Genomic DNA, 23,838 nt, shown 5'->3' on the forward strand with positions numbered 1-23,838 from the left:
ATCCACAGAGAGCCTCGGCCAATCAGAGGAGGTTATGATCAGGAACAAGCATCAAGGGGAACCCATCTGCTGAACAGAAGGATAGTCATGTGACCTTGTGTGTGCTGACAGGGGGTGGGGAGGGGTGGTTGTGCAGACCTACACAGATAAGCGGTCTACCACAGTCAGAGAGATGTAGCACAGATTCGGCTACAGGAAACACAAAGACAGGAAGGAAAGACTGGTGACACCTCACTCAGCTCAAGGCTTATCCCTCATAGCAGTTTGGAAACAGGAAGTACAGAGGAGCACATTTTATCGCATTTCTGTCACAGGCCTTCAGCATGTGACAAAATCACACTGTCATGAATTAATTTATTTAGAAATATACAGAATTTATTTATTTATGGAAGAAATGGGGGGAAAACATATATACACTGAACAAAATTTGCCCCCATTTTTCATGAGCTGAACTCAAAGATCTAAGACTTTTTCTATGTACACAAAAGGCCTATTTCTCTCAAATATTTTTCACAAATCTGTCTAAATCTGTGTTAGTGAGCACTTCTCCATTGCCGAGATAATCCATCCACCTCACAGGTGTGGCATATCAAGATGCTGATTAGACAGCATGATTATTGCACAGGTGTGCCTTAGGCTGGCCGCAATAAAAGGCCACTCTAAAATGTGCAGTTTTACTGTATTGGGGGGGTCCGGGGGGTCCGAAAACCAGTCAGTATCTGGTGTGACCACCATTTGCCAATATCCAGCAACTTCGCACAGCCATTGAAGAGGAGTGGACCAACATTCTACAAGCCACAATCAACAACCTGATCAACCCTATGCAAAGCAGATGTGTTGCAAATGGTGGTCACACCAGATACTGACTGGTTGTCGGACCCCCCCAATACAGTAAAACTGCACATTTTAGAGTGGCCTTTTATTGTGGCCAGCCTAAGGCACACCTGTGCAATAATCATGCTGTCTAATCAGCATCTTGATATGCCACACCTGTGAGGTGGATGGATTATCTCAGCAAAGGAGAAGTGCTCACTAACACAGATTTAGACAGATTTGTGAACAATATTTGGGAGAAATAGGCCTTTTGTGTACATAGAAAAAGTCTTAGATCTTTGAGTTCAGCTCATGAAAAATGGGGCAAAAACAGAAGTGTTGCGTTTATAATTTTGTTCAGTGTAATACTGATCAAAATTATATATATATATATATATATATATATATATATATATATATATATATATATATATATATATATATATATATATATATATATATATATATATATTTTAAAAAGATACGTCATGGTTTCCACAAAATATTCAGGAGCACAATGGTTTTTAACGCTGATAATAATAGGAAATGTTTCTTTCATCAGCAATTCAGCATATAAGGCTCATGTGACACTGAAGACTGGAGAAATGGCTGCTGAAAATTCAGCTTTGCCATCACAGGAATAAATTACATTTGAAAATGTTAAAGGTGTCCTAGATTATGTTTTTAAAAGATGTAATATAAGTCTAAGGTGTCCCCTGAATGTGTCTGTGAAGTTTCAGCTCAAAATACCCCACAGATTTTTTTTTATTAACTGCCTATTTTGGGGCATCATTTTATGCCGATTTTATGCTGCGGCCCCTTTAAATCCCATGCTCTCTGCCCACAGAGCTCGCGCTTGCCTTAAACAGTGCCTTAACAAAGTTTACACAGCTAATATAACCCTCAAAATGGATCTTTACAAAGTGTTCGTCATGCATGCGGCATGCTTGCGTCGGATTATGTGAGTATTGTATACTGTTATATATCGTTTACTTCTGATTTTGAATGATTTTGATAGTGCTCCGTGGCTAACGGGTAATGCTACACTGTTGGATAGATTTATAAAGAATGAAGTTGTGTTTATGCATTATACAGACTGCAAGTGTTTAAAAATGAAAATAACGACGGCTCTTGTCTCTGTGAATACAGTAAGAAACGATGGTAACTTTAACCACATTTAACAGTACATTAGCAACATGCTAACGAAACATTTAGAAAGACAGTTTACAAATATCACTAAAAAATCATGTTATCATGGATCATGTCAGTTATTATTGCTCCATCTGCCATTTTTCACTATTGTTCTTGCTTGCTTACCTAGTCTGATGATTCAGCTGTGCACAGATCCAGACATTAATACTGGCTGCCCTTGTCTAATGCCTTTCATAATGTTGGGAACATGGGCTGGCATATGCAAATATTGGGGGCGTACATATTAATGATCCCGACTGTTACGTAACAGTCGGTGTTGTGTTGAGATTCGCCTGTTCTTCGGAGGTCTTTTAAACAAATGAGATTTATATAAGAAGGAGGAAACAATGGAGTTTGAGACTCACTGTATGTCATTTCCATTTACTGAACTCTTGTTATTTAACTATGCCAAGGTAAATTCAATTTTTCATTCGAGGGCACCTTTAAATAAGAAAACAGTTGTTTTAAATTAATTAATTAATATATTTTAATGGTAATTATTTTATGAGCCCCTTAATGGCACATAAAAAATAAAAAAAGCTGCTGAAAAACCTAAAAAATGGCAAAATGCCAGCTGACCAATTTGCTTATCTGCATTGCTCTATCTGTAATGAGTATGAATGTGTATGTGTGTGTTTAGGTGTTCTCTTTGGACAACCCTGATGCCTTCCAGAGTTTCTACAGCCCTCATAAGACACAGCTGAAGAACCCTGTGATGGAACGGTTGGCTGAACAGCTGGCAACCCTGTGTGCTACGCTGAAGGAATACCCTGCCGTCCGATACCGAGGGTAAGGCATGAGGAGCTGCATTGGTACTGAGTCTTTAACTACGGCTCTTAATAACTGACCTGTTCCTATATCTGACTTGTTTCTGATGGTGCCCTTTCACACATGCAATCATATTTATCCAACATACATACAATTACAGCAGGAACTAGTGGACAAGATAGATGCCAGTCATCTCTGGATCAGATTCCAGGAAGTGCCTGTTCGTCAGGATCAACAGAGCTGTCTAAAGTTCGGTCAGTCGGTCTGTCTGTCTGCTCTAATGCTCTGATTCTCTGTGCACAGGGAGTATAAAGATAACGCCACTCTGGCTCAGTTGCTACAAGACAAACTGGATGCCTACAAGGCAGATGATCCCACAATGGGGGAGGTGAGGAAATAATACATGTACATATGAGTATGCTAGAACATGGGGACAGGGGGAACAGAAGGATCCTTGGGAAGATTTTGATTTTGTTAAACCCATAAAAGAAGAAATGATGACTCAAAAATATTTGGGCTATCAAAGATTAAATTTAAAGAAATTCAAAACTGACCAATAAGCTCTTGCAGTGTTGCCATGTTTACTAATTATAAGCGTTTTTGCGCTTGTTTAAGCTTGGCTCATAAAGTGATTGTGTTTACGGAGTTAAAGTGAGCAGGTATAGGTTGTGATATTTTGGTCTATTTTTAGCATAGTGTTTGGATTTATTTCTATAATGGGCTTGATTGTGGGCTTGTTCTTGTTGGCTGTTGGCTTTAGCAAGAACTGATGCACATTAAACATTATACATCATTAACAACTAGTTGTTCAGTTCGGGTTGCGTACACACACTGTAATTTTTTTTTTTTTTACAAATGCAGTTACTACCTGTGTTTTTCGGGAGTGAATTGGGTTGTAGAATGCGGTTGAGGTAAACTGAATTTTATCGGCAGTGTGTATGTAGCAATTGATTTGGATGGGATTCATGTTATTCCAAAGGAAAAAATATCTTCCTTTGCATAATCTGTACCAAAATGTGATTCTTCCTCTGAAACGACTTCAAAACTTCCATACTGAGAAATTTGAGCTGCTTATGTCAGCTTCATTCCTGCCCACATTATTATGTTTGTGGGCGGCTTTGTTAATCTAAAAATGTCTTGTGGTGAACATGAAGCAAGAGTAGATTTTCTATCTCTCTCCAGGGTCCAGACAAGGCTCGCTCTCAGCTCATTATTCTGGACCGGGCTTTTGACCCTGTCTCTCCTGTCCTGCACGAACTCACCTTCCAGGCAATGGCCTATGACCTGCTACCCATTGAGAATGATGTTTACAAGTGAGTACAAGTAAAAAATTATATATATAACAAATACTTTAAGTTTATATAACCATCCTTGGTCGATTTACAAGAGAATACACTGTATAAATGTATAAATATCTAATATATGTATGAATAATCTATACATACTTAATATATAATATATAAATATCTGTTTGATTTGTATCTGGTAGGTATGAGACCAGTGGGATAGGTGACTCTCGCGAGAAGGAAGTGCTGCTGCATGAAGATGACGACCTCTGGGTGGCGCTACGGCACAAACATATTGCTGAGGTCTCTCAGTGAGTAAAACCTTACATTTTTGGCCTCAAACTCTGGTTTTCCTGTAATATTCTCGGTCTGTAAATGTCCTCTCCCTCCTTTTCTCATTTCCCTCGCTTGCAGGGAGGTGACACGCTCCCTGAAGGAATTTTCTGCCAGTAAACGGATGAACACTGGAGAGAAGGTACGTTGGAGTCCGGCTGAGGGGGGAGGGGCCTGGAGGAGAGATAAAATGAGGAGTAGAAAAAAGAGAATAGTGTAGCGTGGTGGGCGAGGGAGGATAGCCTGGCAGATGAGATTGCGTTGGCAGCCGAATCCAAAGCGTGATGGCTGACTCATGTGAAAGCACTCTGGGGCTACAGCAGGATTAGTATTGATTGACTTACTGACACAGCACAAGCAAACACACACATAAACACACATTTCTGCTGTGACATACTATATGCAACAGTGTAGAATCTAATATAGCATAACAGCTTTTTTATTGCACTGTTTTTGCGTACCTACTATAATTTGGCTCACTGGATCTGTGACGTCTCTTGAGGCAGCGTCTGACCTCTGCTTTGCTGTCCTTTCTGAGAAAGTCCTGTGTTTCTTTCAGACCACCATGAGGGATCTGTCTCAAATGCTGAAGAAGATGCCGCAGTATCAGAAAGAGCTCAGCAAGGTGAGAGAGGTCACAGGAGATGTGCATTCAGCCAAACGGATGACACCTCATGGGAATTGCAGTTCCAGTATTTACTCACTGACCCTTAAAATCTGTCTCTTTAGTACTCAACCCATCTGCAGTTGGCCGAGGACTGTATGAAGCACTACCAGGGAACCGTGGACAAGCTGTGCCGTGTAGAGCAGGTACAATTTCACCCCAGACATCAGTGCCATGGAATAGGGGGTTTGTGAAAAATGTTTTACTTAAGAACTGAATGGAATGTTTTCACAAAATTATTTTAACATTCACATTCACCAATTGTGATCATATTTTTACCATTTATTTAAAAATTCTCTTTAATATTTTTTTACCAGATTATATTTTAACAATTTTCTCTTTTACAATGAGCCACTTAATGGAAATGTATGTATTTCATTTTTTATATATGTATTTCAATCATGACAACTCTCTGAATTAATTTAACCAGCATTTATTAATAAACATCGGTTGTACATAGGCTTGGCCTTGGCAGAAAAGATCTGCTATGCTGCTGCTGCTGGATGAGAGAGGATACATCTAAATTGCACATGAAAACAGTGAATTGAATTTAGGCTGCTGCAAGGAAACATAGGGAGAACCCCCTGAGCAAATCTAGGCAGGTGGAGCTGGGGAAGGTGGGGGGCAAGGTCCCATGGCACGCTGCAATGAACTGAACTGATCCGATTCTAAGTCAGGAGTTAATAGGTTATGTAGATAGTACAAAATATAACGATTGGACGACCAATTGTCTTTAAGTGATCCAATCAGCTGCTCTGAAGAGTTTCATGACTGAACTATATGTATATATGTGTATATGTACAGTGGGTACGGAAAGTATTCAGACCCCCTTTAATTTTTCACTCTTTGTTATATTGCAGCCATTTGCTAAAATCATTTAAGTTCTTTTTTTTCCTCATTAATGTACACACAGCACTCCATATTGACAGAAAAACACAGAATTGTTGACATTTTTGCAGATTTATTAAAAAAGAAAAACTGAAATATCACATGGTCCTAAGTATTCAGACCCTTTGCTGTGACACTCATATATTTAACTCAGGTGCTGTCCATTTCTCCTGATCATCCTTGAGATGGTTCTACACCTTCATTTGAGTCCAGCTGTGTTTGATTATACTGATTGGACTTGATTAGGAAAGCCACACACCTGTCTATATAAGACCTTACAGCTCACAGTGCATGTCAGAGCAAATGAGAATCATGAGGTCAAAGGAACTGCCTGAAGAGCTCAGAGACAGATTTGTGGCAAGGCACAGATCTGGCCAAAGTTACAAAAAATTTCTGCTGCACTTAAGGTTCCTAAGAGCACAGTGGCCTCCATAATCCTTAAATGGAAGACGTTTGGGACGACCAGAACCCTTCCTAGAGCTGGCCGTCCGGCCAAACTGAGCTATCGGGGGAGAAGAGCCTTGGTGAGAGAGGTAAAGAAGAACCCAAAGATCACTGTGGCTGAGCTCCAGAGATGCAGTCGGGAGATGGGAGAAAGTTGTAGAAAGTCAAACATCACTGCAGCCCTCCACCAGTCAGGGCTTTATGGCAGAGTGGTCCGACGGAAACCTCTCCTCAGTGCAAGACACATGAAAGCCTGCAAGGAGTTTGCCAAGATGGTGAGAAATAAGATTCTCTGGTCTGATGAACTTTTTTGACTTAATTCTAAGCGGTATGTGTGGAGAAAACCAGGTACTGCTCATCACCTGTCCAATACAGTCCCAACAGTGAAGCATGGTGGTGGCAGCATCATGCTGTGGGAGTGTTTTTCAGCTGCAGGGACAGGATGACTGGTTGCAATCGAGGAAAAGATGAATGCGGCCAAGTACAGGGATATCCTGGATGAAAACTTTCTCCAGAGTGCTCAGGACCTCAGACTGGGCCGAAGGTTTACCTTCCAACAAGACAATGACCCTAAGCACACAGCTAAAATAACGAAGGAGTGGCTTCACAACAACTCCGTGACTGTTCTTGAATGGCCCAGCCAGAGCCCTGACTTAAACCCAATTGAGCATCTCTGGAGAGACCTAAAAATGGCTGTTCACCAACATTTACCATCCAACCTGACAGAACTGGAGAGGATCAGTAAGGAGGAATGGCAGAGGATCCCCAAATCCAGGTGTGAAAAACTTGTTGCATCTTTCCCAAAAAGACTCATGGCTGTATTAGATCAAAAGGGTGCTTCTACTAAATACTGAGCAAAGGGTCTGAATACTTAGGACCATGTGATATTTCAGTTTTTCTTTTTTAATAAATCTGCAAAAATGTCAACAATTCTGTGTTTTTCTGTCAATATGGGGTGCTGTGTGTACATTAATGAGGAAAAAAAATAACTTAAATGATTTTAGCAAATGGCTGCAATATAACTTAATGAAGTGAAAAATTTAAGGGGGTCTGAATACTTTCCGTACCCACTGTATATACACTTTATTGCCAAAAGTATTGGGACACCCCTCCAAATCATTGAATTCAGGTGTTCCAATCACTTCCATAGCACAGGTGTATAAAATCAAGCACCTAGGCATGCAGACTGCTTCTACAAACATTTGTGAAAGAATGGGTCGCTCTCAGGAGCTCAGTGATTTCAAGCATGGTACCGTAATAGGTTGCCACCTGTGCAATAAGTCCATTCGTGAACTTTCCTCACTACTAAATATTCTACGGTCAACTCTTAGTGGTATCATAACAAAGTGGAAGCAATTGAGAACAACAGCAACTCAGCCACAAAGTGATAGGCCACATAAATCACAGAGCGGGGTCAGTGCATGCTGAAGCACAGAGTGCACAGAAATCGCCAAATTTCTGCAGAGTCAATAGCTACAGACCTCCAAACTTCATGTGGCCTTCAGACTAGTTCATGGAATGGGTTTCCATGGCCAATGCAAAGCGTCGGATGCAGTGGTGTAAAGCACACCGCCACTAGAGCAGTGGAGACGTGTTCTCTTTAGTGATGAATCACGCTTCTCTGTCTGGCAATCCGATGGATGAGTCTGGGTTTGGCGGTTGCCAGGAGGACGGTACTTGCCTGACTGCATTGTGCCAAGTGTAAAGTTTGGTGGAGGGGGGATTATGGGGTGGGTTGTTTTACTGGGGTTGAGCTTGGCCCCTTAGTTCCAGTGAAAGGAACTCTTAATGCTAATGTGTGTTAGTATATATACACACACACATTTAGATCTATCCTCATATATTTATATATATATATATATATATATATATATATATATATATATATATATATATATATATATATATATATATATATATATTACACACACACACACACACACACACACATATATATGTGTATATACCGGTCTGTTACTAGTTAGTTTGTAACTAATTAGTTTGTTTACCTGCTTGCTGCAAAGTCTGGTACGTGAAATAATATTATATACATTTACACATAATATGGTTGATTGTTGTGACATAGATCCTGATTTGAAATTTCCTTTGTTTTAATAAACCAACTAAAATTGCTACTGTATATCCGTTAATATATACTTTAGACACCGGGTCATGATTTGATTAATTAACTTGACTGTAATAGGACTGTACAGTAGGGCTGTCAAACGATTCATCGTGATTAATCACATACAAAATAAAAGTTTGAGTTTGCATAATATATGTGTGAGTAATGTGTGTAAATCGTATGTGTATATAAATACACACAAATTAATGTATATATTTAAGAGAAATATGTTATTTATGTACAAAAAAAATTATTTATATATAATATAAATTATATAAAAATATAAATAAATACATATACTTGTAAATATTTCTCAAATATATACATGGATGTGTTTATTAGTAAGATCACATGTGTCATATATATTAGGCAAACTCAAACTTTTATTTTGTATGCGATTAATCGTGATTAATCGTTTGACAGCCCTACTGTACAGTGCTATAATAATATATCCCTCCTCCGTTTTTGGCTTCTAGCAGGTTAAAAAAGACATTTTTCATGGGCCGTTCATTCTATGGTGTAGGCTGAAAGCAGGCAAAGTGAGAGGAGGTGGCGGGGAGGGAAGAATAACACAGGTGCTGCTCGGAAAAGTTACCCACTAGATCACGATTCATATTCAATGAGGGGGTGAGCAGAGCAGAGCGGAGGAGCAATGAAACTGCCACAATGAGTGATAGAGTATGAAGTGCATGTCTAAAAGCTGTGCCACGAATACCAACTTTTCTATATCACCTTTACCAGGATTCGCCACTGGTTAAAATAATCTAACTATGATAATGAGGTGCAAACCTGTAGTTATATTGCAACGGAAGGTACAAGTATCTGTTATTTAGAATTTATAGTTTACATTATGTAATTCAAATAGCGTTTCTTTACTACACAGTACAAAATGTATTGCTATTGATTAAAAGTAAAAGAATCTGAAAGCATCAAGGTAATTTCTGTTTTTATTTCCGTCGTTTGAGCATAATTTATTAACTGCGCTCTATCACCCGGCAGGATCTCGCTATGGGAACAGACGCAGAGGGTGAAAAGATTAAAGACCCCATGAGGGCCATCGTGCCAATCTTGCTGGATGCCAACGTCAGCACCTACGACAAGATCCGCATCATCCTGCTCTACATTTTCCTGAAGAATGGTTAGGGAGTCTTTGGCAGCCATTTTATACCTCAGTTTGCATTTCATTGCCCTGATCAGCCATTTTGTAACGTGGCTCATGTGTGCATGTGTGGCAAAACAGGGATCACAGAGGAGAACCTTAACAAGCTGATCCAACACGCCCAGATTCCTCCTGAGGACAGTGAGATCATCACCAATATGGCTCATCTGGGCGTCCCAATCATCACAGATGTACGCTTTTCCTGCCTTACGCAACAATTAATTCTCACTGATTACAGATACTTACAATACAGATTCTCTGACCTGCCATTGATGTTTTTTTTTGTTGTTGTTGCTTTGTTTGTGTATGCTGCAGTCTACTCTCCGCAGAGGCAAGAAGCTCGATCGTAAGGAGCGTGTGAGCGAGCAGACTTACCAACTCTCTCGCTGGACCCCGCTGATCAAGGATATCATTGAGGTTAATCCTGATCTATAGAATTTTGTAAAACTGTGTGTGAATATGTGATCTTACTTTGTGAATCGATCTTGCAGGATGCCATTGAAGACAAGCTGGACACCAAACATTACCCATACATCTCAACACGTTCGTCCTCTTCCTTCAGCACTTCTGCAGTCAGGTACGCACGCTTATCAAAGTTGGGTAATATTCAGAATTTAAGGTTCCCTTTAAATAATCAGTTGGAATTTGAATTGACCGCAGCAGTTATATTAATTCCTTTAAATATAATACCATTTTAAACACTTCAAATCAAATTCACAAAGTAGGATTTCAAAAGCACTCGCACACACATTAAAACCCAAATACACAGGTGAATACATGCATTTTTGTATTGCATAGATAGAAGTAACTTGGATCAATAATCATTTAAACAGAGGGGTGGGGAGAGCATTGAAATCAATACCGTGATTGGTGGGTGGTGCGATGTGAACACCATGGTGCTTTTTAAATTCAGTGGAGACTGAGGATATTTCCTCAGGGTCAGCAGTAATGATCCCGGCACAACTGTTCTGCTTTCAGGACAAACAAACCAGCACAGCTCCTGTAAACAGTAACAGAGGCAAAGCAGGAAGTCCCTGACTCCCACATAGGGAGAGCTGGGAGCTGGTGGGTCCCATTGCATAGCTATTGATCGTACTCTAGATCACCAGTGTTCACGGCGATTTCCCCTCTCATTATGCTTGCAAATGGCGACACGTCTCCATTTCCTTACACTGTAGAAAAATTAAGCCAAAATATCCCAGAAACAGTCATTTACAATTATGTTATTTGGAGCCCAAGTCTGAGCAGTAGTGACCCCCAGGTGGAGTCGTGGTATCAAGGTCCCGCCCACATTCCTGCTCCCACAGAATCATTCGCAAGCACAGCTGTCAATCATGACATTACAACCCGTTTTTATTGCATTAAATAACCAGTGTTGGGGAGTAGCTAGCTACAAGTAGCATCGCTACTAGCTTAACTACATTTTTCAGTAGCTTGTCAGTAACTCAGATACTTTTAAAACAGTGTAGCTTTTCCAGTAGCTAATTATTTTTACAGCAAGTAGAGGTGTAGCGTGAACAAAAGCTGCATTCCGTTTTGGAATGATTTGGAATGACTTAACATTCTTCATGAACAATTAATCAGTTATTTGTAACAATATCATTGTAAAAAAAAAAAAAAGTGGTTTCAATGTAGCTAGCTAGTAACTTGTAGTGTAACTAACTACTTTTGCAGAAGGGTAGCTTGACTGTAACTTAACTACTTTAACTTACGAGTAGCTTGTCAGGCTAATTTCAGAGTAGCTTTCCCAACACTGCAAATAACTAACTAAAACGAAAACTTAAAACTAACACTTGTACATACATCTGCATGATAATAACTAGCTACAGTGACAGAAACCATCTCTGGAAAAAAAATAATTTTAAGTGTAATTCGTTTGTCTTGCATCCCATTCGATAACATGGATAGGGCGGAGTTTATAACCTATAATGCAGCCAGCCAACAGGGGGCGATCGAAATATTTTTGCTTCACTTTTCAGGGTGTGTGCAGCACACTTGCTGTACATACTTTGATATGTCATAATTCAGTGGGCAAGTGTGGTGAAGACAAAACATTGCGTAAAAGCTCCAACTGAAGGCCATAAATAGTACTGCAACAATAGATACCTTGATTGCGAAAACAATGATGATTCCATTTTTTTGTTTGAAAAAAGTACCTTGAAGTTGACATGCTTGAATGTGTTTTTCCCATGGCAGTGCCCGATATGGCCACTGGCACAAGAATAAAACCCCTGGAGAGTACCGCACAGGCCCTCGCATCATGGTTTTCGTCATCGGGGGCGCGTCCTTTAGCGAGATGCGCTGTGCCTATGAGGTCACACAGGCCAATGGCAAATGGGAGGCCATCGTTGGTGAGTCTGCAGAGGATACTGCTAAAAATCGCTGTTAATTCAAGAGATATTAAGCAACCACCCTTTAATGCCTTTGATACCTTTAGCTTTTAACTATATATGTGTTCATATGTGTAATCAGACTGGCAAATCTGTCTTGTATACTTTTCCTGTGCTCTTGTCTTGTATTTTGTGCTTGTCATGTTTTAACTGCTTTTAAATTGCAGTCGTGAGCCTCTGCTGTGTTCACGAGTCTATGTTCGTAAGTTCTTCTGTGTGTCTGTTTTGTGTGCGTGTGTTAGGGTTTATGCTTAAGATGTGCAGTTGTGTTTAGAATTGTCTTTTTATCGTACCTTTTAAAGGGTTAGTTCACACAAAAATGAAAATTCTGTCATTAATTACTATCATTAATTGTCGCTCCAAACCCGTAAGAACTTTTTTTATCTTCAGAACACAAATTAAGATATTTTTGTTAAAATCCATAAGCTATCTGGCCTCCAATAGACTGCAATACAATTACCACTTTCAAGGACCTTTCAATGTGATTACAGTGGTTCAACATTAATGTTATGAAGCAATGAGAAAAAACAAACAAAAATAACGACTTTATTTAACAATTTCTTCTCTTCCATGTCAGTCTCCTACACAGTTGATGTTATACACACAGTGCAGTGCTTCCGGGTTCTACATCAGCTGTTCTCAACACTTTGTAACATTTAAGGTTGAACATGGACTATTTATTGATGTCTTTACTACCTTTCTGGGCCTTGAGAGTTGCAATGACAATGCTGTCTATGGGGTTGTTTCAGAAACCTCTCGGATTTCATCAAAAAATATCTTAATTTGTGTTCCAAAGATGAACGAAGGTCTAACAGGTGGGGACAACATGAGGGTGAGTAATTAATGACAGAATTTTCATTTTTGGGTGAACTAACCCTTTAAGAATTATGGCAGCCAAAACAATTTTTTTGTGGATGTTCACATTGAGATCGACACAGTCGGCAAGTCGCTAATTGATGTTTCTACCTGACTGCTGTAATCAGACCGTGGATCATGTGAGCTCTACTGTCTGCACTTGTATTGTGTTGCTTTACATTTGCTTACAAATTCTCAAACGTTCGCAACATTAACATCGGCTTCGGTCACTCTGTTGCTGCAAATTACGGTCAGTGTGAACACCCCTTTAGAGGTTAATTCTGAAGTAAGGCAAGAAAAACTGTATCAGTCTGTTGTTTTCCAGAAGAAAACTGAGCATTTTCACAATTACATAGAATTTTTAATTGGTGGTTTTGGGCGAGTTATACTATACAGTTTTGTCCAAGCATGAGGTCTTTATCACTATCTGAGATGAACAAAGCAGTTGAAGGACCTCAGTGAGACAATTGGCTATTAATTGTGAATCTTTGTGGAATAAGTTACTATACATTTAGTTAGGAGTCCTACAAGTTGCGTCCTTCAACGATACATCCACCCAGAGCTTTCAAAAATCATTTTTGTCAGGGTTCTAGGATAATATTTCTGAAACATCAGGATCAACGGATGGTGGGAAATGGTGTTTTAACCCTCTTTTGTCCCCATAAAGATTAACGGTGGTGAAAGAACGTGAGGTGCGGTGTGAGATTAATTCTGAGCGTGAAGCCACCTTTGTTCCTCCGCAGGTTCTACTCACTTGCTCACCCCAACCAAATTTCTAATGGACCTGCGGCACCCCGACTTCCGAGAATCCACTAGGGTGTCCTTTGAGGACCCTGACCCCTCAGAAGAGTGAGAGAGAGAAAGAGGGAAGGGTGGGAGAGAGAAATCACACTCTGACAAAGTAAAGGCAGCCGAACAAAGAAACCCTTTCTGAACCCCCACAGCACAAGGGCTTTCTTTTCTTGCTCCTGTTACCACACTCTACCGTTTTATAACGCCACCACGCCTCAGGGATGGGTGTCCGGCTCCTGCCTCACTGAAAAGCCGACCTGCAAGTCTCATTCAGGCTCCGTCTTCTACTGGGACCAGCCAATATTGATCTGCCTCGATTGGCTGGCTGAATGCCCCATTCAGAACTGCAGTGTGCGGAGCCTTTTTTTGAGTGACAGATGCAGTAGGGGTCCTGACCCCATCCCTGTTGTCCACATCCTCTTAGTTGGGTGGATTAAACTGCATTCTTCTCACTATGCACCTTTTAATTCAATGGAGCCTTCATTTGCCCTCCCAAATATCATTAATTTTAAAGCTTCATTCTCCCGCAGATTTAATCTACCCTCAAGACTCACCATATTCTGATTATTTCTAAATAACAATCCAAGGCAATCACTCATATTAACTTTGTTTTGTTTTTTTCAACTATGGAGAGGTAATTGGTTTGATGCTGGATGCCAATTCCAGGATAATTTGGTTTTTAATCTAGTTCCTCAAACTACCTCACATCACGTCTACATGACCAAGTGGCCGTCTGCAAAGAATATATTTTAAAATTACTTTCGCAAGAGAGCGGCTGGCTCTTTTCCTTCTGAATAATTCTTCTGCAGATGCCAAAGCTTGAAATGTAGCTGTGCTCTTCAGATATGCTTTAGCACTAACGCTTCCCCCAAACACTAACATCTTAAAACTAACTAGTTTGGGCCCTTGCTATGTCATGCCTCAGGTCTGTTTCTGCATTCAAAGAAATACTTAGTAAATAGTTGATTATAAAGCTGACCACATCAGATATCATAATCAATCATTGAACTTTATAGTTCATGACTGATACTTCAAAATGGATGTTTTAAACAAGTTTAGTAACACTTTATATTACAGCACTGTACAACCCAAATTCCGGAAATGTTGGGACATTTTTTAAATTTGAATAAAATTAAAACTAAAAGACTTTCAAATCACATGAGCCAATATTTTATTCACAATAGAACATAGATAACATAACAAATGTTTAAACTGAGAAATTTTAAAATTTTTTGCACAAAATGAGCCAATTTCAAATTTGATGCCTGCTACAGTTCTCAAAATAGTTGGGATGGGGGCATGTTTACCATGGTGTAGCATCTCATCTTCTTTTCAAAACAGTTTGAAGACATCTGGGCATCGAGGTTAAGAGTTTCAGGAGTTTTGGTGTTGGAATTTGGTCCCATTCTTGCCTGATATAGGTTTCCAGCTACTGAAGAGTTCATGGTCATCTATGGCATATTTTTTGTTTAACAATGCGCCAAATGTTCTCTATAGATGAAAGATCTGGACTGCACGATTAATCGCATGAGATTGTCATGGGTGTCTCATCAGTAAAGCCGGTTCTGTGTTTAGCGGTAAATGTCCATCACCTGCTTTCAAATGGAGCGGCACTTAATATACAGAGCCGTAGTTCGCGGACAAGCTACGTTCATAATCGCAGATGAATCGCCTTCGATTATGAACGCGATATTGCGTAGCTTGTCCGCGAACTACGCTCTGTATATTAAGTGGACTCCTCTACGACGAAGTCATGTTGTTGTAATAGCTGCAGTATGTGGTTTTGCATTGTCCTGTTGAAATACACAATGCCTTCCCTGAAATAGACGTCGTCTGGAAACCTTTATATACCTTTCAGCATTCATAGTGCCTTCCAAAACATGCACGCTGCCCATACCATATGCACTTATGCACTCACATACCATCAGAGATGCTGGCTTTTGAACTGAATGCTGATAACACGCTGGAAGGTCTCCCTCCTCTTTAGCTGGAGGACACGGTGTCTGTGATTTCCAACAAGAATGTCAAATTTGGACTTGTCTGAACACTTTTCCACTTTGAAACAGTCCATTTTAAATGAGCCTTGGCCCACAGGACATGGTGGTGCTTCTGGATCATGTTCACATATTGCTTCCTTTTCGCATAATAGAACTTTAGTTGGCACCTGCAGATGGCACGGCGGATTGTGTTTACTGACAGTAGTCTCTGGAAGTATTCCTGACAGTGATGTCATTGACACAATCATGCCGATGAGTGATGGTGTGTCGTCTGAGGGCCCAAAGACCACGAGCATCCAATAAAGGTCTTCGGCCTTGTCCCTTACACAGAGATTTCTCCGGTTTCTCTGAATCTTTTGATGATGTTATCCACTGTAGATGATGAGATTTGCAAAGCCTTCACAAATTGACTTGGAGGAACATTGTTTTTTTTTTTTAAGTATTCCACAATCTTTTTATGCACTCTTTCACAGTTGTGCCCATCTTTACTTCGGAGAGACTCTGCCTCTCCAAGATGTCCCTTTTATAGCTAAGCATGTTACAGACCTGATATCAATTAACTTAATTTGTTGCTTTATGTTTTCCCAGCTGAATCTTTTCAAAATGTATTGCTTTTACAGCCATTTGTTGCCCCAGTGCCAACTTGTTTGAGACCTGTAGCAGGCATCAAATTTGAAATGAGCTCAGTTTAATTTCTCCATTTAAACATTTATTATATTATCTATGTTCTATTGTGAATAAAATATTGGCTCATGTGATTTGAAAGTCTTTTAGTTTTCATTTTATTCAAATTTCAAAAACATCCCATCATTTCCGGAATTCGGGTTGTAATTCCTGTGCAGGTTTGTTGTTACATTGTGTTATAAATGACCCACTGTAACTTTTATAAAACTTACCATTAGTCATCTTTGCTCTTTAAGGAATGTTCTGGGTTCCTTATTTTCATCTTTAAATTTGAAAATGAGTCAAAATGTTTTCTTTTGCTTTTGGTAGAGAATAACTTGTATTGAACCCGGCATATTCCTTTAACCCAACAGAGAGTAAATATAACATTTATAAGCCAACAAATGCACACAAATGAGGTCCTGTAATGCAAAGTGTCCTTCTATATACCTTTACTGACTAAACCATTGTGCAAGAATGATCATTGATCAACCCTATCAAGTATCCATCATTCAAGTGTCAGCCTGCTAAAGCTATATCCCTTTTATTTTCCCCCTAATTTTTGGTTTTTCGTGTTCGTAAATGATCACACCATATGCAGTATGCCAGTATGCCTAACCCATACTGCAACATGAAACACTTCTTGACCGTTCCAGCCATTATCGAACAATAATATGGTTTGTTTTCATGGATCTTTAGTTTAGACCCGCTCATCTAGTTGAAGAGCTACAAATCACATTGTGTATCTGATTAGCGATTAGCAAAGCTACATGTTTGCATTTACAGTTGTTGGCCCAGTAAGTTCAAAGCTTAGCGTGTACCTACACATTCAGTTCTGCTCATTCCACTTAAGCAACCCTTGCTAAATGTAAAGGTAATGTTACTCTCATTATCAATTGATCTTTTTATTGCGTTGCAGTGTGAACATGCAGCTTTGCTAAAAAAATATTGTAGTTTATCAGGGAGTAGTGGAATAAACATTTGCTCCACAGGGCACCAAAAATCCAAAAATTATTTCAGTGGGTTTAGGGTCCCCTGTGCACAAATGTTTTCAAATAGTTTGAACTTAGAGTATCTGTAATGTGGTAGAAATGCGTCTTCAGCTAAATATCAAGATTCAAAGCAATATACTGTATATGTACACACACACACTACTGTTCACATGGGTGTCTACGATTTTTTAAATATTTAAATATTTAGTCTTTTGTTCACAAAGCCTTCACTTATTTGGTCAAAAAACAGAGTAAAAACAGTAATAATGTGAAATATTATTACAAAACAACAACAACAAAAAACTGTGTTCTATTTTATATATTTTAAGGCATTTTTATAGTCCACTTTAGACGTTCTGTTGACTATAAGTAACATTGCACTTATGTCAACTAACTATTAGTAGTCTGTTGTAGACAGTAAACTATAACAGTTCAGGTTAGTAGAATAAGTTGACATGTAGTTACTTGGTACAATCTCTAAAGTGGACCATTGAAATAAAGTGTTACCTATTTAAAAATGTAATTTATTCCAGTGACAGCAAAGCTGATTTTTCAGCATCATTACTCCTGTCTTCAGTCACATGGCCCTTCAGAAATCATTCTAATATGCTGATTTGCTGCTCAAGAAAGATTTCTTATTATTATCAATGTTAAAAATGGTTGTGCTGCTTCATATTTTTGTGGAAACCATGCAAGTCTTTACTGTCCCTTTTGATCAATTTGATGCATCCTTGCTGAATAAGAGTATTCATTTCTTTTCTTTTTTTTTTTTTTTAAATCTTTCTGACACCAAACTTTTTAACGGTAGCATATATCGTGTGCGTATATAGATAGATGGATAGATAAATAGCTGAAGACACATTTTTACAGTTAATCTAAAGTATGTGTACAAATGTTTAAAGTTTTCCTCTTTGTTTCTTTCCTCGGTGCTCATCTATGCAGGTTCAACCCATATCGTCGCCCCCACCCAGCTTCTGGACGCTCTCAAGGCTATGAACAAACCCGACGAGGAGCAGACGAGCTAAAATCACAACTTCTTCCCCCCCCAACCCCATCGCCCAGTTACCCTCTCCCTCCCTTCATCCGTTGCCCTGTAAATCTCACCCGCTCCTATATAAATTGTGTATGCATCTTGCTTGAGAGAAAAAAAAAAAAAAATAGATTGGTGACAAGATAAAAAGAATATTCTATAAATTTATATATATATATATATATATAAATATATATATAATGTTGAAATAAAAGAATCATTGCAAGTATTCTTCTGTTTTACAATGGATGCAAATGATTAAACTGAGTTTTCGTTATTTATTGCCATCCTGAAAGTACCAAATGTAATATTGTATGTTATGGAACCTGCTAGAATGTGTAAATGGTAGATCACTTTTTGCATTCATTCCTTATTTAACTCTGTGTTTTTTATTTTTCTTTTTAAATGGCTTAAAAGTGGTTGGGGGAGGGACTGGTTTGTATGCAAATAGACCAGTGAGGTAAAATGATGCATATCACTTCCTGCGCTGAAGGCTAAACTGATGCCCAGTTTAGATGCTTGGGTTTAATTGTTGTCTCATTTTAGATGTGCATGCCATGGATGCTACTATGTGGCCCTTTTGACATGTTTGAAAACATTGAAAAATAAAAGTTAAAACATGTTAATGTGTGTAAAAATGAAACATTGAGCATCTTTTGGGACTCCAGTGATGAAGAGGAAGGAGGCCAAACGAGTAACAGATCAAAGCCTCAAGCTGTAAAAGTGAAAGAGACACTGTACATAGATGGCGAACGTCACCCCTCCTTCAGTCACGATTCCGGGAGTATTTACTCTCCATATCCTTTTCACGTCTCCTTCTACAGAGACCTCATGATTTAGTGTGAAGAAGGCCGTTGCTTGCAAATGTTTAAGGAATTCAAAAAAGGGCCAGTTGTATTTCAGTATTGTATCTTGTCCGATTAAGTCTTATCATTGGTTAGTAAACAATGTTTAACCGGGACATGCACTGAGTAATGTGTTGTTGTATATGCCATATGTTACTGTTTTTTCGTCTCACTGTTAACTGGTGAAAATTTCTGACTGTGAAGTAGTAAACCTTTCCTTTGCCAATGTGAAGCCACTGTGTTTGTGACGTACTAGCTGTAGCTGTAGTGATAAACTGGGGAAAAAAATAGGTAATATCTATCTTTCGTTTGACCGTCTGGTAGTTTCTTTCTGATGCAATGTTATATCTTCCACTGGTGAATGGCTTTGCAACAAAACGCAACCCCCCTTTTTTAACGTTTTAGTTTCCGTTACCTCTTTACTCTGTTCTGGCAGAAAGGTTGTATATTGCACTATGCGTTTTCTGTGACGCTTCTATGGTTCTCTCTCTCTTTTTTTTTGTTTTTGTTTAAATTATTACCTTATTTTGGGTTTGCTGTTGTATAGCTATCAACTGGATTGATTTCTATTACATTTATTTTTCAGAGAATATCAATAAATAACCTAGTCTGTCTTAAACCTGTTGATCTTACTGGGATTCTATGTTTGCGAGTGTTGAAGCACAAACTAAAGTATACTTCATGTGTACCGATGTAGTAAGGCTGTCTAATAAAATGGCTTCCATTACAAATATGGAATCAGTACATTTTTGTGACGTGCTCTGAATGTGACTTCCTCTATGCACCTCTAGACTATATGATTTATAACAGGGTTCCAAAAACACGCCAACCATAGATCATCACTTTTTCATAAATATGCAGACTCACAATTTCTAGATGATATAAAAAAAAAGTACATATATGGGGTTGGACAATGAAACTGAAACACTGGCCAAAACAGTGGCCATTTCCTACTGTGCTTGATGGGCACATCATGCTAAGGACTACCAAACATACATTCTGAAGGACCATGTGCACCCAATGGTTCAAACCTTATCAAATCCCTTTAAGACACGTCATTTCACTCGGCGGCCATCTTTGAAATGCCTCTCGGGCATCCTGGGCATCATGCAGCTCCAAAGCTGTTTGCCAAGCTTTCGATTAAATTTCATATTTGAAATCACAAATGAAATCTGACAACAACTGTCTCATAATTTTTTTTTCCCAAACGCTCGAATCATGACAAAAAAAAATAATAATAATTTTTTCAAGCTAATGCGCATGCGCAGACCTAAATGCTCGTCTCTTGTGCCTCATTTTGGAGGCGCGCGTCTGACAGTTTCTATAGAAACCGGTGCTTCTAACGGCCGCTGCAGTGACGCGTGACTTTACCAGTCGGCGATTGGCTCTTATTTAGAAAGCGGGACTTATTCCGCCATATTGCGCGTTACACTTTCTCCCATTCAAAAGAATAGGAGTGACACACCTTTGAACCTTGTACCCTGGAAGCAGTGGTGTAGTCTAGTTTTTTTGTAGCAAGTATACTGTGATTTTTCTCTCCCAGCCTCATACTTACTTGTCCCAGATCGACACCCCATCAGCACCGCCATAATCACTAATGCATATAGTATGCAACTGATCTAGGCTACATGTCATTGAGAGCATTCTGAAAGACTATTGACACAATTTTCACGATTCAATTTGATAACTATTCATATGCTTTTGATTCGATTATTTTGGATGTAGTATTTCAGATACAGTACATGGCAAATTTTCTAGAGGAAAAAAAACCTTTAAACTAATTCTGTAAACTACACATGCACAGTAAAATCCCCAGAGTTAAATCAACTCTGTTCAGAGTACATTTGGTCCCTCTCTGAATAGTGTTAAAATAACACTGAAGCAGAGTTAAAGTTAATGAGATAATTAAGCTATTAATTACGTGATGATTAAACATTAATGATGAACACCTGCTGTTAACAAGCAGAATCACTGAAGAAAAGAGAAACACAAGAACTGATTTCAGCTAAAACCATTTAATTGAAATCAACTGAAGATAAAAGACATTAAATGTCACTAGATCCGATTACAGTTTTTTTTTTTTATTTGCTTTGGTGCTATTTTCACAAGTAAGGTGTACATTTTCAAAACTCTTAGTACTAATATCACAACAGATCATCAAAAGTGCACTTTTTTCAAACATTTCAGCATATTTTCAATTGTGTTAGTACAATACACAAAATCACAAAGTATCCTTTTCACTACACAAAATAAATGTTTCATCTATATAAATGTTTCATTCGCAGTAACTGCCTTTCATAATGCTATTACTATCAAACTTTTGACTTCCATCTCTTTTCGTTCAGTTTAATATATCTGTCTATTATTTAATCCAACTGAACTTAATGGTTAATCTATGGATCATTTGGTACACCTATAGATATATAGATATTGATTCTATAGGCATAGTTTCTATAGAAATTTTTGCAATTTTGGATATGGATAATCAAATGTAATTAATTATAAGCAATTTATCTTAGATGATGACCACAATTTTCAAAGTGTGTGTATGGTCCTGCAACACTGCATTGTGAACCAAATATCCCAACAAGGATGGTAATACCAGTGATTTTAGACCTTGTTTGGACTTTTTTTTTTTTTTTTTTGTCCCCAATGAGGAAAAAAGCTTATAAATCAAAATGAAATTATATTTTTATAAAATGTAAAAATGCAGAAAGTTTTCTGTGATAGGGGTAGGATTAGTGTAGGGGATAGAAAATACAGTTTTCTGTCAATTATGTAATTTAGTTATTGTGGCATCTGTAGCCAGTGTAAATGTTTCAGCAACAAGGGTGATTTGAAACATGTATCCTGCATTGTTTGCTATTGAATTAACTGATTGTTCAAAGTACTAAACTGAAAGAAGATCATACTGTTGTGTTTTGGTAATTAAACCAAAAGTTCTCATTACATATTATCTATATTATCATATAATCTTGTGTTTGAAACAGTGATTATGTAAAATTGAACTTGTACAGCTAGAATGAAAGCATGAGATCAAGTTTTGAAAGAATGACTAGCTGTGTTCAGTTTGGATTTTTGTACTAAGAGCTTTGAAAATGTACACCTTACTTGTGAAAATAGTACCAAAGCAAATAAAAAATAAAAAAAACTGTAAAAGATCTGATTCACTTATTACTAACCAGACTGACTTTATTTCTGTCACAAGTCTAAAGTTCTTACTGAGTACTAACAGAGGTTTAGATGTTGCTGTTTTATTGGTTAAAAATGTATGCCACCATCATAGTGGTCAGGATTGGTTTTAGTTGGGCTCTTGACCCTTTAATGTGCTTGAAATAATTTGTGTTCGAGCAATTGAAATAGTGTTTCATAACAAACGTTTGTACATTGCTGAATCAAAAGACTAAAGTAGCAGATCAGCTTAAATTTGCTGTTTGACAGGCATTTCAAATAAGCATCACAAAGAGGTCTCTTTCTCTTTGGTTTCTTGACAGCTGTTACAAAAATTCCGCAAAAAAAAAAAAAAAAAAAATCCACTAAACAAATGCCACCATAATGCTTCAGGGCTAAAAATGAACAGCTATTACTGCTCAGGCTTATACCATAGCATACAATCGTCAACGGTGGTGACAATAATTATTCATACTGCAGTGCATGAGGGGGGGTTTGTCCTATGGTGATACCCAGCATGCATTGCAGTGTGAAGCTTTTTTTATCACCTTTGTTGAGATTCATACGCTGATTCCTGATATCTCTGTGTGTCTAACTGATGCAGTAGTTCATTTTTTTTTTTTTTTTTTTTTTAATCACTCAATATATCTTTTTTAAAATCACTCAATATATCTTTTTGCTGTAGTTCTTTCTCTTCAAAATGTACAAAACATATGATCTGTTGCTTTGGAAGCAGTCAGGCAATCTCACAACAACTAACGTTACATCACATAAAAGCAGCTAAAATCTGCTCACTGTAAAGCACTGACTTCACTGCTTTCCAACAAAACTTGCATTGTTGAACAGAAAAATCTAACACAGGCTACGTTTACACGTGGGCGGCTATTTTCAAAAGCGGACATTTCAATCTCTCCGGTTTCAAAAATAACATTGTGCACACATGTCAGTTTTCAGAAAAGTGTTCATTTACACGTACCCGTGTATATATGCCATCAAGAGCATGCCAAACCTGTAGGTGGCGGTGTAACGAGAAGCTCAAGCCCACGTAAGCCAATCAGAATCCTGAAAATAGCAACAAATAATACACGAGAAGAGTTTGCACCAGGTTTGCACCAACATAAATGCATAAATAGCAACGAATAAGATAAACATAAATGCGACTGCTACTCTGAACGCTTCCATGATCACATGTTAATATAGGTCGCACTTTTGACGTAGGTGCGAGCTCTGGCGCATACTGTGACGCTGGCTGCCCAAACATCCGTTAGTTTCAGTTTACATGCAAACATGCAAACGAAGAATTTTAAAATCTCCACTCTGGCCGGAGTTTTTAAAAAGACTCGTTTTCAGAGACGAATTCTCCATTTGCGTGTAAACGAAGGGTGCAAACGAAGGGAAATGTCTCCGTTTTTCAAAATAACCATGTACATAT

The 23,838-nt window shown here is 38.4% G+C and overlaps 1 protein-coding gene across 2 annotated transcripts in view; it reads left to right on the plus strand.

Moving 5' to 3' along the window:
- stxbp1a (syntaxin binding protein 1a) overlaps positions 1-19,931 on the plus strand; it is a 45,120-nt gene extending 25,189 nt beyond the window's left edge. The window contains exons 7-20 of one of the 2 annotated variants that reach the window (XM_067375469.1): positions 2,645-2,793; positions 3,076-3,160; positions 3,955-4,085; positions 4,262-4,369; positions 4,473-4,533; positions 4,951-5,016; positions 5,121-5,201; positions 9,512-9,650; positions 9,753-9,862; positions 9,987-10,088; positions 10,163-10,248; positions 11,868-12,022; positions 13,660-13,817; positions 18,303-19,931. In XM_067375469.1, coding sequence (XP_067231570.1) covers positions 2,645-2,793; positions 3,076-3,160; positions 3,955-4,085; positions 4,262-4,369; positions 4,473-4,533; positions 4,951-5,016; positions 5,121-5,201; positions 9,512-9,650; positions 9,753-9,862; positions 9,987-10,088; positions 10,163-10,248; positions 11,868-12,022; positions 13,660-13,769 — 1,383 coding nt within the window. In that variant the 3' untranslated portion in view covers positions 13,770-13,817; positions 18,303-19,931. The remainder of the gene's footprint in view (positions 1-2,644; positions 2,794-3,075; positions 3,161-3,954; positions 4,086-4,261; positions 4,370-4,472; positions 4,534-4,950; positions 5,017-5,120; positions 5,202-9,511; positions 9,651-9,752; positions 9,863-9,986; positions 10,089-10,162; positions 10,249-11,867; positions 12,023-13,659; positions 13,818-18,302) is intronic. The other variant, XM_067375470.1, reaches the window with a different exon arrangement.
- The last annotated feature ends 3,907 nt before the right edge of the window (positions 19,932-23,838 follow it).

This window comes from Chanodichthys erythropterus, chromosome 22 (assembly GCF_024489055.1).
Source record: "Chanodichthys erythropterus isolate Z2021 chromosome 22, ASM2448905v1, whole genome shotgun sequence".
NCBI classification, from domain to species: Eukaryota; Metazoa; Chordata; class Actinopteri; order Cypriniformes; family Xenocyprididae; genus Chanodichthys; species Chanodichthys erythropterus.